At 52.9% G+C, this 9723-nt stretch overlaps 1 protein-coding gene across 10 annotated transcripts in view; it reads left to right on the forward strand.

Annotated features, from left to right (window-relative positions):
* Positions 1-9723, forward strand: part of CAMKK2 (calcium/calmodulin dependent protein kinase kinase 2) — a 75032-nt gene that overhangs the window by 48573 nt on the left and 16736 nt on the right. For 2 of the 10 annotated variants that reach the window (XM_032168486.2, XM_032168488.2), the window contains 3 exons: positions 1466-1566; positions 2091-2133; positions 5847-9024. In XM_032168486.2, the coding sequence (XP_032024377.1) occupies positions 1466-1566; positions 2091-2133; positions 5847-6017 (315 nt within the window). In that variant the 3' untranslated portion in view covers positions 6018-9024. Of the gene's footprint in view, positions 1-1465; positions 1567-2090; positions 2134-2575; positions 3996-5846; positions 9025-9723 lie in introns of those variants that run through there. The other 8 variants (XM_032168492.2, XM_032168494.2, XM_032168490.2 and 5 more) reach the window with 6 other exon arrangements.

Below are 9723 nucleotides of genomic sequence, written 5' to 3' on the forward strand. Positions count from 1 at the left end.
TGGGTTGACAAGACCACAGGGGAGGCGGCAGGGTGGGCTCACCTGGGGAGTGACACCTGCCCAGACTCAGAGGAAAGAGGGGCTGGCATGTCCCAGTGACTGACTGTAAGAACCTCAGTAGGGGAAGACGCCTTCATTCTCTCTCTCTTTTTTTTTTTTAAGACGGAGTTTTGCTCTTGTTGCCCAGGCTGGAGGGCAGTGGTGTGGTCTGGGCTCACTGCAACCTCTGCCTCCCAGGTTCAAGCAATTCTTCTGCCTCAGCCTCCCGTGTAGCTGGGATGACAGGTGCCCACCACCACGCCCAGCTATTTTTTGTATTTTTAGTGGAGATGGGGTTTCTCCATGCTGGCCAGGCTGGTCTCAAACTCCTGACCTCAGGTGATCCACCTGCCTCAGCCTCCCAAAGTGCTGGTATTACAGGCATGAGCCACCACGCCTGCCCCCCACCCCCCGCTCCTTCTTTTAAATTGAGGTAGAATTCACATAACATAAAATTAAAGTGAATAATTTAGTGGCATTTGGGACATTCACAGTGACATGCAATTATCCCCTCAATAGTTCTGAACATTTTCATTACTTCACACCCCCGCCCATCAGCAGTGACTCTCCATTCGCCTTCCCCCAGCCCTGGGCACCCACTCACCTGCCCTCTGTGTCTATAGATTTGTGTATTCTGGGGGAATCCTACACTCTGAGGCCTTTTGGGCCTGGCTTCTTTGACGTGGCAGAAGGTTTTCAGGGTCCGTTCGTGTTGTAGCATGGATCAGTGCTTCACTCCTTATGGCTGAATCATGTTCCATTGCACGGACAGACCGCTTTGAGTTTATCTTCTTCATTTGATGGGCATTTGGGTGTTTGCATCTTTTGGTAAATCAGTGTTTCTTAAACACTTATTTTTCTTGTTAGCAGCAAATGCTTAAAAAGTCAGAAGCTCCGTGAATTCCCGAAACAGCTTGAAGGGGCACCGTGCCTTGGTTGGGGTGGGGTGAGGGGCCCAGTGACGCTTATGGGGCCCGCAGGCCATTCCCTTCATGGGAAATGGCAGCCAAGAGCATCACCAAGAGTGACTGGTTCACGTCCTTGCTCCAGAACTTTCTGGGACTCTCTGGCTGACGACAGCCCAAGTTCCAGACCCCTCTGGGTGGGGATTCTGAGTCAGGGAGTGAGGGGACCAGATCTAGGTTTTGGAAGGGATGGGAGGGAGGGAGGTGGAAAGCGGGGAGGCCTGGGAGAGACGCTGAGCAGTGGCTGAGGGTGTGGTGCAGGACAGCACCTTTTCCCAGAGGATTCTTTCGGCGGGGGTTGGTTGCGGGTGGTGCCGCCCAGTTTCTCTCAACGTCTGCCATCGGCCACCAGCCCTGGGAGCTGGCAGGGGCTGGGGAGAAAGAAGAGGGAGGATGTTGCCCGGAATTGCCCCCACCTGGCCAAGCAGTCGCCTGCCACCTCCTCTTTTCTCCCTCTTCAGATCCTGGTGAAGACCATGATACGTAAACGCTCCTTTGGGAACCCATTCGAGGGCAGCCGGCGGGAGGAACGCTCACTGTCAGCGCCTGGAAACCTGCTCACGTGAGTGGCCGCCTGCCTTCTTGGGTTGGGGAGTGGTGGCTGGAGGCTGAGCTTGGGGCAGCCCTGCCCAGACCACTCTGCACAGGTCCTCCCTGAAGTGGTGCCATCTGGAGAGACTCAGATGAAACCCACCTGGTGCACTGGGACAGTCAGCACCCCAACCTGGGCTCAGCCCACCTCCTTTTGCTGACAGTTAATCCACCTGAAGTTTACCTTTCTCGGGGACTTGCACTGTAGCTGGGGGGCTCTTGGTCAGTCAGAAGAAAAGCACTTTTGTGGCCCAGGAGCGTGAGTGCCTGATGGGGAGGTTTGAGGCTCTGTGCTGGGCGAGCAGTGTGGTCTCACTCAGGACCCTGTGTGTCCATGCAGAGAGGTGTCCACTCATCTGCTGTCAACGCCACCCTGGCTCCAGCTCTATGAAGCTGGTGTTTGGGGTCTGAGTGTCTCTGGGTGGGGGAACGGCCATCCTGTGGATCCCAAGGGTCCCTTCTCACTTCCCTTTTCCCTCCCTCTGGTGATTCCAGCAAAAAACCAACCAGGGAATGTGAGTCCCTGTCTGAGCTCAAGGTAACGACCGCCTGCCTGTGCCGTAGCCTCTGCTGGGGCCTGAGCGGGGTGGGTGGGCAGCTGCAGAGCACGGGGGCATCCCCACCCAGGCAGATGCTCCTTCCAGCCTGGGCTGCTGTGGCCCGGCTCACCACGGGCCTCCAGACCCAGTATTAGAACGAGGGGCCTCGGGGGCTTGGACCCGATGGTGGGTCATGCATGTGGGCTGGGGCTGCGGGTGCATGGCGCTCCAGCTGGAATGCCTGAGAATGCACCCAGGTCTGAAGATCCTGTGTGGCACCCATGTCTTCTCAGTGCACGTCAATGGCGTTGAAGCTCTGTCACGGGGCCCGTGGGTGCCCCCCAAGTCCGCATGGTCAGCGCATAGGTCAGGCATGCTGCACTGTGTGGCTCTTCGCTAGGGGCTCTCCAGCCTCCACTTCTCTTTCTTTGATGTGTTTAGACCTAGAAAATAAGTCCCCTTCCTGCCTGTTGCAAAGTAACGTAAGAGTTCCCTCACCCGAGTGGATGCAGACCTTCTTGCTGTCAGCCACTCTTCCTTCATACACATACCCAGCCCAGGTGACCAGAACCTCCCAGGACAGATGAGGCTTTGTGTCCTTATGAGACTGGGAGAACCTGCTGGGCACCCCTGCTGCAGGTGCTGTGGTGGGTGGGGACCCCACTGCCCTTCCCACTGAGCCCATCGTGGCCACCTGACTTGGTGGGATTTCCAGGCAGTCACTTCTGTTTCTTAAAAATAGCTTTATTGAGGTACAATTCACATACCATGTAATTCACCCATGGGAAGTGTATGATTCAGTGGTTCCTAATACAGACTTCTGCAGCCATCACCACCATCAACTTTACGACATTTTCATCAGCCCGAGAAGACACCCTACACTCCTTAGCTGTTTCCATCCAACTCCCCCATGCAGTAACCACTCATCTTTTAGTTTTCTATAGATTTGCCTATTCTGGACGTTTCGTATAAATGGCGTCATACACTACGTGGCCTTCTGTGTCTGGCTTCTTTCAGCATCATGTTTTCAAGGTTCCTCCATGCTCTACATGTACTAGTGCTTCATTCCTTTTTGTGGCCAAATAATATTCCATTGTATGGATGCACCTCACTTTGTTCATCCATTCCTCTGTGGATGGACTTGTCTCCACCTTTTGGCTATCGAATGAAGACTGATGCTATGAACATTCGTGTACAAGTGTTAGGAGTTGGCTTACGAGATGAAATGGATTGACCAGCAGGCTGGGTGCAGTGGCTCACGCCTGTAATCCCAGCACTTTGGGAGGCCGAGGCAGGTGGATCATGAGATCAGGAGTTTGAGACCAGCCTGGCCAATATGGTGAAACCCCGTCTCTACTAAAAATACAAAAATTAGCGGGGCATGGTGGCGCGCACTTGTAGTCCCAGCTACTCGGGAGGTGAGGCAGGAGAATCGTTTGAACCCAGGAGGTGGAGGTTGCGGTGAGCTGAGATCGCATCATTGCACTCCAGCCTGGGCAACAAGAGCGAAAATCTGTCTCAAAAAAAAAAAAAAAGGCTGGGCACGGTGGCTCATGCCTGTAATCCCAGTGCTTTGGGAGGCCGAGGCAGACGAATCACGAGGTCAGGAGATCGAGACCATCCTGGCTAACACAGTGAAACCCCATCTCTACTAAAAATACAAAAAAATTAGCGAGGCGTGGTGGCGGGCGCCTGTAGTCCCAGCTACTCGGGAGGCTGAGGCAGAAGAATGGTGTGAACCCGGGAGGCGGAGCTTGCAGTGAGCCAAGATTGCACCACTGCACTCCAGCCTGGGTGACAGAGCGAGACTGCATCTCAAAAAAAAAAAAAAAAAAAAAAAGAAAAGAAATAGAAATAGAAATGGATTGGCCACCCATCCCGTGGGAATCAGGGCTTATATGGTAATCTAGGAGGAACACCTGTTTGGGAATTCTTTATGCTTTTGAGAGAAATCTTGCCCTCCAGCATAGAGCAGGGAAAATGGCAGTCCTTCAGAACCGGTCTTCAGCAGCCTCAGAAGGTGGACACAGTCCCCAGCTTGTGCCCAGACAGATGCCTGAGCAGCCCAGCCTTGGGCGTGAGCCTCTCAGATGATGGAGTGGAAACCCAGCGGGCTGGCCTTTCCTCAGCCTTCCTCCTCTCAATCTCCATTTTAGGGTCTGCCAAACTGGGGCTGCCTCCTGTCTGTGAGCAAGCCTGCTGTTGGTTTCTCTTCTATTTACTTTCTTTCTTTTTTTTTTTTTTGAGACAGGGTCTTGCTCTGTCGCCCAGGTTGGAGTGCTGGAGTGCAGTGGTGTGATCTCGGCTCACTGCAACCTCTGCCTTCTAGGCTCAAGCGATTCTCCTGCCTCAGCTTCCTGAGTAGCTGGGATTACAGGCGTGTGACACCAGGCCCAGCTAGTTTTTGTAATTTTTTAGTAGAGACGGGGGTTTCACCATGTTGGCCAGGCTGGTCTTGAACTCCTGACCTCAGGTGATCCGCCTGCCTTGGCCCCCCAAAGTACTGGGATTACAGGCATGAGCCACTGCGCCTGGCCTTATTTTCAATGAGATCAAACAAGACACCAGCAGATGGAGACTGGCCCAAAGGGCTGTACTGCCCCTTCCTTCCCTCACCTGGGATCCGCTGCCCTCAGCCACCAGCAGGTGGGATGCCTTGGTCATGGGAGCTCACAGAGCTGATTCAGGCACTGGGGGTCTTGGACTGGAGGCCTGCCTGCCGTGTGCAGTGAGACCCAGCCCCTACCAACACGCAACTGCGAGGGCAGAGACTGAGGGCCTGACCTAACGTCTAGTTACAGCGCCCTCCTCCCCGGGGACCTTACCCGCGTTCTCCATCAGAAACATAGCAAGCCAGACATCATGCTTCCTCTTGCCTTGTGTAAGGACAGTCTCCCTCCTGGATAGGAGACACGGATTGTTGTTGGGGAAGGATAGTAACCCATGTGGCATGCCCAGTGGCATCCCTAAGAACAGGGGAGCTGTGTGATGGTGGTGAGGGGATAGGCCCCTCGGGGATTCCCCTCGCACCTGTCACACCATCCACGCTGTCACAGCGGTGGCTCCAGCGTGGGCTCTTCAGGGACACAAGGGCTCTCCTCCTGCCACTTCCAAGAAGGAAGGGGCCTCCTCTTCTGTCAGAGGTGCTCCTCCCTCAGGGCTGGCTGCAGGAGGGCTGAGGCGGGAGGATCCCTGGAGCAGTTGTCATCAGCCCTTTCTTGAGCGCCAGCTGTGTGCCAGGCCAGGCAGGGGAGGCTCTGATTACCCCCGCCCCCCCCACAAGGAACTCAACATCTGGTGACTGAGGACAAGCGTCACAGTCCCTTCCCTGTAAGAGCTCATAGTGGGGGATCGAAGTACCTAAAAACCTGGTATGACAGGCGCCGTGGGGTGGGGGGGTGCCTTCTACTTGGGATTTGTGCAGTGAATTTTGGTGTTACCTAGTTTTGGAACTGTTGTATAGTTCCTTGCTATTTTTGGCAAGTGATGCTGGTCTTTCATTTGCAGAGGGGTTGGGTGCAAAGTCTCCTTTGAAAAATTTATGTGAGCAAGGAAAAAGGGAGAGGATCTCAAAGACTGGGTTACGTAGATCACGTTCCAGGCGGTGCGCGACGGCCCACTTGGGCAGGGGGCCCAGATGTGGGAGCAGCTGGCTCAGGGCCTTGCTGGCATTTCTCAGAGTCTTAATGTTGGTTTTCTGTTCGGTGAGCAGGAAGCAAGGCAGCGAAGACAACCTCCAGGGCACCAACCCGCCCCCCGTGGGGGAGGAGGAAGTGCTCTTGTGAGAGGCAGTCCCTGCGTGGAAAGTTGCGGGGCCCCTGCCCCCGGCTCTCCCGCATGCATGCATCCACCGCGGCCGGAGGAGGCCATGGAGCCCGAGTAGCTGCCTGGATCGCTCGACCTCGCATGCACGCCGCGTCGCCTCCGGGGGGCTGCTGCACCGCGTTTCCATAGCAGCATGTCCTACGGAAACCCAGCACGTGTGTAGAGCCTCGATGGTCATCTCTGGTTATTTGTTTTTTCCTTTGTTGTTTTAAAGGGGACAAAAAAAAAAAAAAAAAAAAGGACTTGACTCCATGACGTCGACCGTGGCCGCTGGCTGGCTGGACAGGCGGGTGTGAGGAGTTGCAGACCCAAACCCACGTGCATTTTGGGACAATTGCTTTTTAAAACGTTTTTATGCCAAAAATCCTTCATTGTGATTTTCAGAACCATGTCAGATATACCAAGTGACTGTGTGTGGGGTTTGACACTGTGGAAAGGCGAGCAGAAAACTCCAGCGGTCTGAGGCCATGGAGGCGGTTGCTGCATTTGAGAGGGAATAGGGGGCTAGATGTGGCTCCTAGTGCAAACCCCAAACCACAGCACCTTCCAGAGCCGGGGTCTCAAGGAGTCAGAGCAGGGCTGGCCCTCAGTAGTTGCAGGGAGCTTTGATGCAACTTATTTGTAAGAAGGATTTTTAAATTTTGTATGGGTAGAATTGTAGTCAGGGAAACAGAAAGGGCTTGAAATTTAATAAGTGCTTCTGGAAGGGGATTTTCCAAGCCTGGAAGGGTATTCAGCAGCTGTGATGGGGCAGCATTTCTCCTGAAAGACTGAACGTGTTTCTTCATGACAGCTGCTCAAAGCAGGGTTTTTGAGATAGTTGACCGAGCTCTGGTAAATCTCTTTGTCACATTACAAAAACTTCAGGGTGAAATCCTATGCTTCCATGTACATTACATGGCTTAAGATTAAACAAAAAAGATTTTCAAGTCTCTAACTAGAGTGAACTCTGGAGCACAGTAGTTCAGAAATTATTTAGAGCTTCCAGGATATATTTCATGGCTTCAGGCATGTGATGAGTTACAGCCGATGAAACCTGTGCCCGCCTGTATATATTAGCAGCTTAGCTAGTTCATAACCTGTATATTCTAAAGACTGCTAAGGTTTTGTTTTCATTTTAAATCCTAGCTGATTGTTGTGGTCAATGAAATACCCAGTTTCTGGACGGCCAGGTGGGAAATGCTTTCACTGTCCAACACACAAATGATCATCCTGAGGATCTGAGCTTCCCTAGACTCCACACAGTAACCTTGGGGTACCCTTTTAGAGAAGACTGTTGAAACCCACAGCACTCCTCAGGGAATGAGGAAACCAGGGCTTGGCACAGGAAGTTCCCCTTTGTAGTTAAAAGTCCAGAAAGAAAGGGTTCATCTTTTTGACTTCCAACTGATATTGGGAAGTTTGGTTGAGGTTCAAGTGTGACTCCTTCCAGAGCCACAGGTAGGGGAGTGTGAAGTTGAGCGGGAGGAAACCTGGAAGGACTCTACCCTGGGAGATTCCCAGCTCTGCTTTCCAGCGCTTGGTGGAATCTGGGCTGGGGAAAGATGGCACCGGGAAACTCTGCTTCCCCATCGTTTCCATCTGATCAGCCGTGGTGTGAGGACTTCTGAGACAAAGGCAAGGCCTCGTGCCCCTGCCCAGCCTATTCATGGCGCCCTGGGCTTTCTTGGCTTCCGTAGATCCTAAGCTCTTGACTGTAGTTTAGCCAGACTTGTTTTGCTATCTTATAAGCAGTTCAGAATTAGGGAATGCTGGTTTTGAAGAGCAAAGGACAGGTAGTCTAGAGAGGGTTGTCTGGCCTCCTTGCTGGGTCTTTGTAACCCAGCACTTCCTCTTGCCCTCCTGGCTTTACATTTATGGGGAGAAGACTCAATAGCTCCACCCCTTCTGGCACCAGATGGGGCTTGGTTAGTTTGCAATAAGCACCTTGCAGAGGTTAAAGCCAGTGGGTCCCTAGTCTTAGGCCCAGCCTGCTTGTGTGGGCTCTGGCCTGGCCCGGTGGCTGGCCCAGGGGGTGGCAGTGCTCAGAGCTTCTGCAGGGCTTCTCTTGTTTACACAGCTGCATCAGACAATGCCATTTCTCCCCACCACGGAAACTTCCATCTAAGATTTCTTCCGGGGAATGCCAGCAATCAGGCAGCACCCAGCTGTGGGGCAGTGGGGTGGGGGAGACCCACATTGATGACTTTTTTTTTTTCTTTTAACGAAGAAACACCAAAGAAAGCTGTGGAAAGGACCTGCCCCACATGAAAAGGATAAGCCAAGATGGCTGTAAACAAAGCATTTGAGCTGCCACTCTTGGAGCATATTGATTTTTCAAAAGCCAGCTCTGTCAGGAAAGGAGGTGCTCTTATGAGCAGCTCTTCCACTGGGCAAAGAGGACGCCCATAATTTCTTCCATTGCTAGCTCATCTGTGGGACCAATTTGGTGTAAGCAACCTGTGGCCTGCACCTGTGGCCTCGAAGGAAGCACAAACCCTCCATCCACTTCCCATTTCCTCTGCCCTTTTCCACCTCCCCCTTCCATCCCACCAGCTTCCAGTGGCTCCCAGAAAGCCTTATTGAGCCCCTGTTGACACTTGGGGCTGCGGAGGCCTCTCCCCACTGGTCTGGCCTTTCCTGAGAGGCAGGTCTTCCGTCCTCAGAGCCTTTCTGGAACAAGGAGAATGCCTGTGCAGGTGGACACACAGGCTTGGCCTGTCGCTCTCACTTGTCTTCCAGCGGGGAGCTTCACGTTGCCGAGTGGAAGAACCATGACCTCCACTTGCTTCCAAGGTGCTAGGGAAGTTTCATGGTACGCTGGTTCCCCTCTCCAGCTGGAGGCCGAGTTTCTGGGGACTGCAGACTTTTCTACTCTGTGATCGATTCAATGCCCGATGCTTCTGTTTCATTCCCGACCCTTTCTACTATGCATTTTCCTTTTACCAGGTGTATAAAGTTAAATACTGTGTATTTATCACTAAAAAGTACATGAACTTAAGAGAAAAATAAGCCTTTCGTGTTTTTCCACAGATGTTTAAGCTTCTCTGTAAAGTTGAAATAAACAGACAGCAAAATGGTGCCAAGCCTGGGCCTCTTCGGGAGGTTTGTATTGGTGGTTGTTTATTTAGGCCGCCTGCCCTGATGTCTGTATTCCTTCCTCAGGCTGACAGCGAGGTCAGACGCCCAAGTCAAGGCTAATGTATTCAGCAAATCTCTAATTTAGAGCATGTCCTAGGACCTCGGTACTCAGTGTGGCTCCCAGACCAGCAGTGCCAGTGTCACCTGTGAGTGGGTTAGAAACACAGGTGCCAGCTGGGCACGGTGGCTCACGCCTGCAATTCCAGCACTTTGGGAGGCCAAGGTGGGAGGATTGCTTGAGCCTAGGAGTTCGAGACCAGCCTGGACAACATGGCAAGACCCCATCTCTAAAAAAAAAAAAAAATTACAAAATTAATCGAGTGTGGTGGTGCATGCCTGTGGTCCCACAGCTACTCGGGAGGCTGAGGTGGGATTGCGTGAGCCCTGGAGGTCAAGGCTGCAGTGAGCTGTGATCATGCCACTGCACACTAGCCTGGGCAACAGGGCGAGACCCTGTCTCAAAAATTAAAAGAAAAAAAGAAATGCAGATGCCCAGGCTTGGCTTAAGCCTGCTCCCCAGGTGACTCGTCTGCGTGCTGAAGTTTGAGCAGCACGGCTTTCGCAGGCAGGTAATTGCAAGATTCTGGTGGAGGCCAGACAGGTGGGCAGCCCCCGAGCAGTCTTAGTCACACTGAACTGTGGCC

The sequence above is a fragment of the Hylobates moloch genome, unplaced genomic scaffold, assembly GCF_009828535.3.
Source record: "Hylobates moloch isolate HMO894 unplaced genomic scaffold, HMol_V3 SCAFFOLD_12, whole genome shotgun sequence".
In the NCBI taxonomy this organism is placed as follows: Eukaryota; Metazoa; Chordata; class Mammalia; order Primates; family Hylobatidae; genus Hylobates; species Hylobates moloch.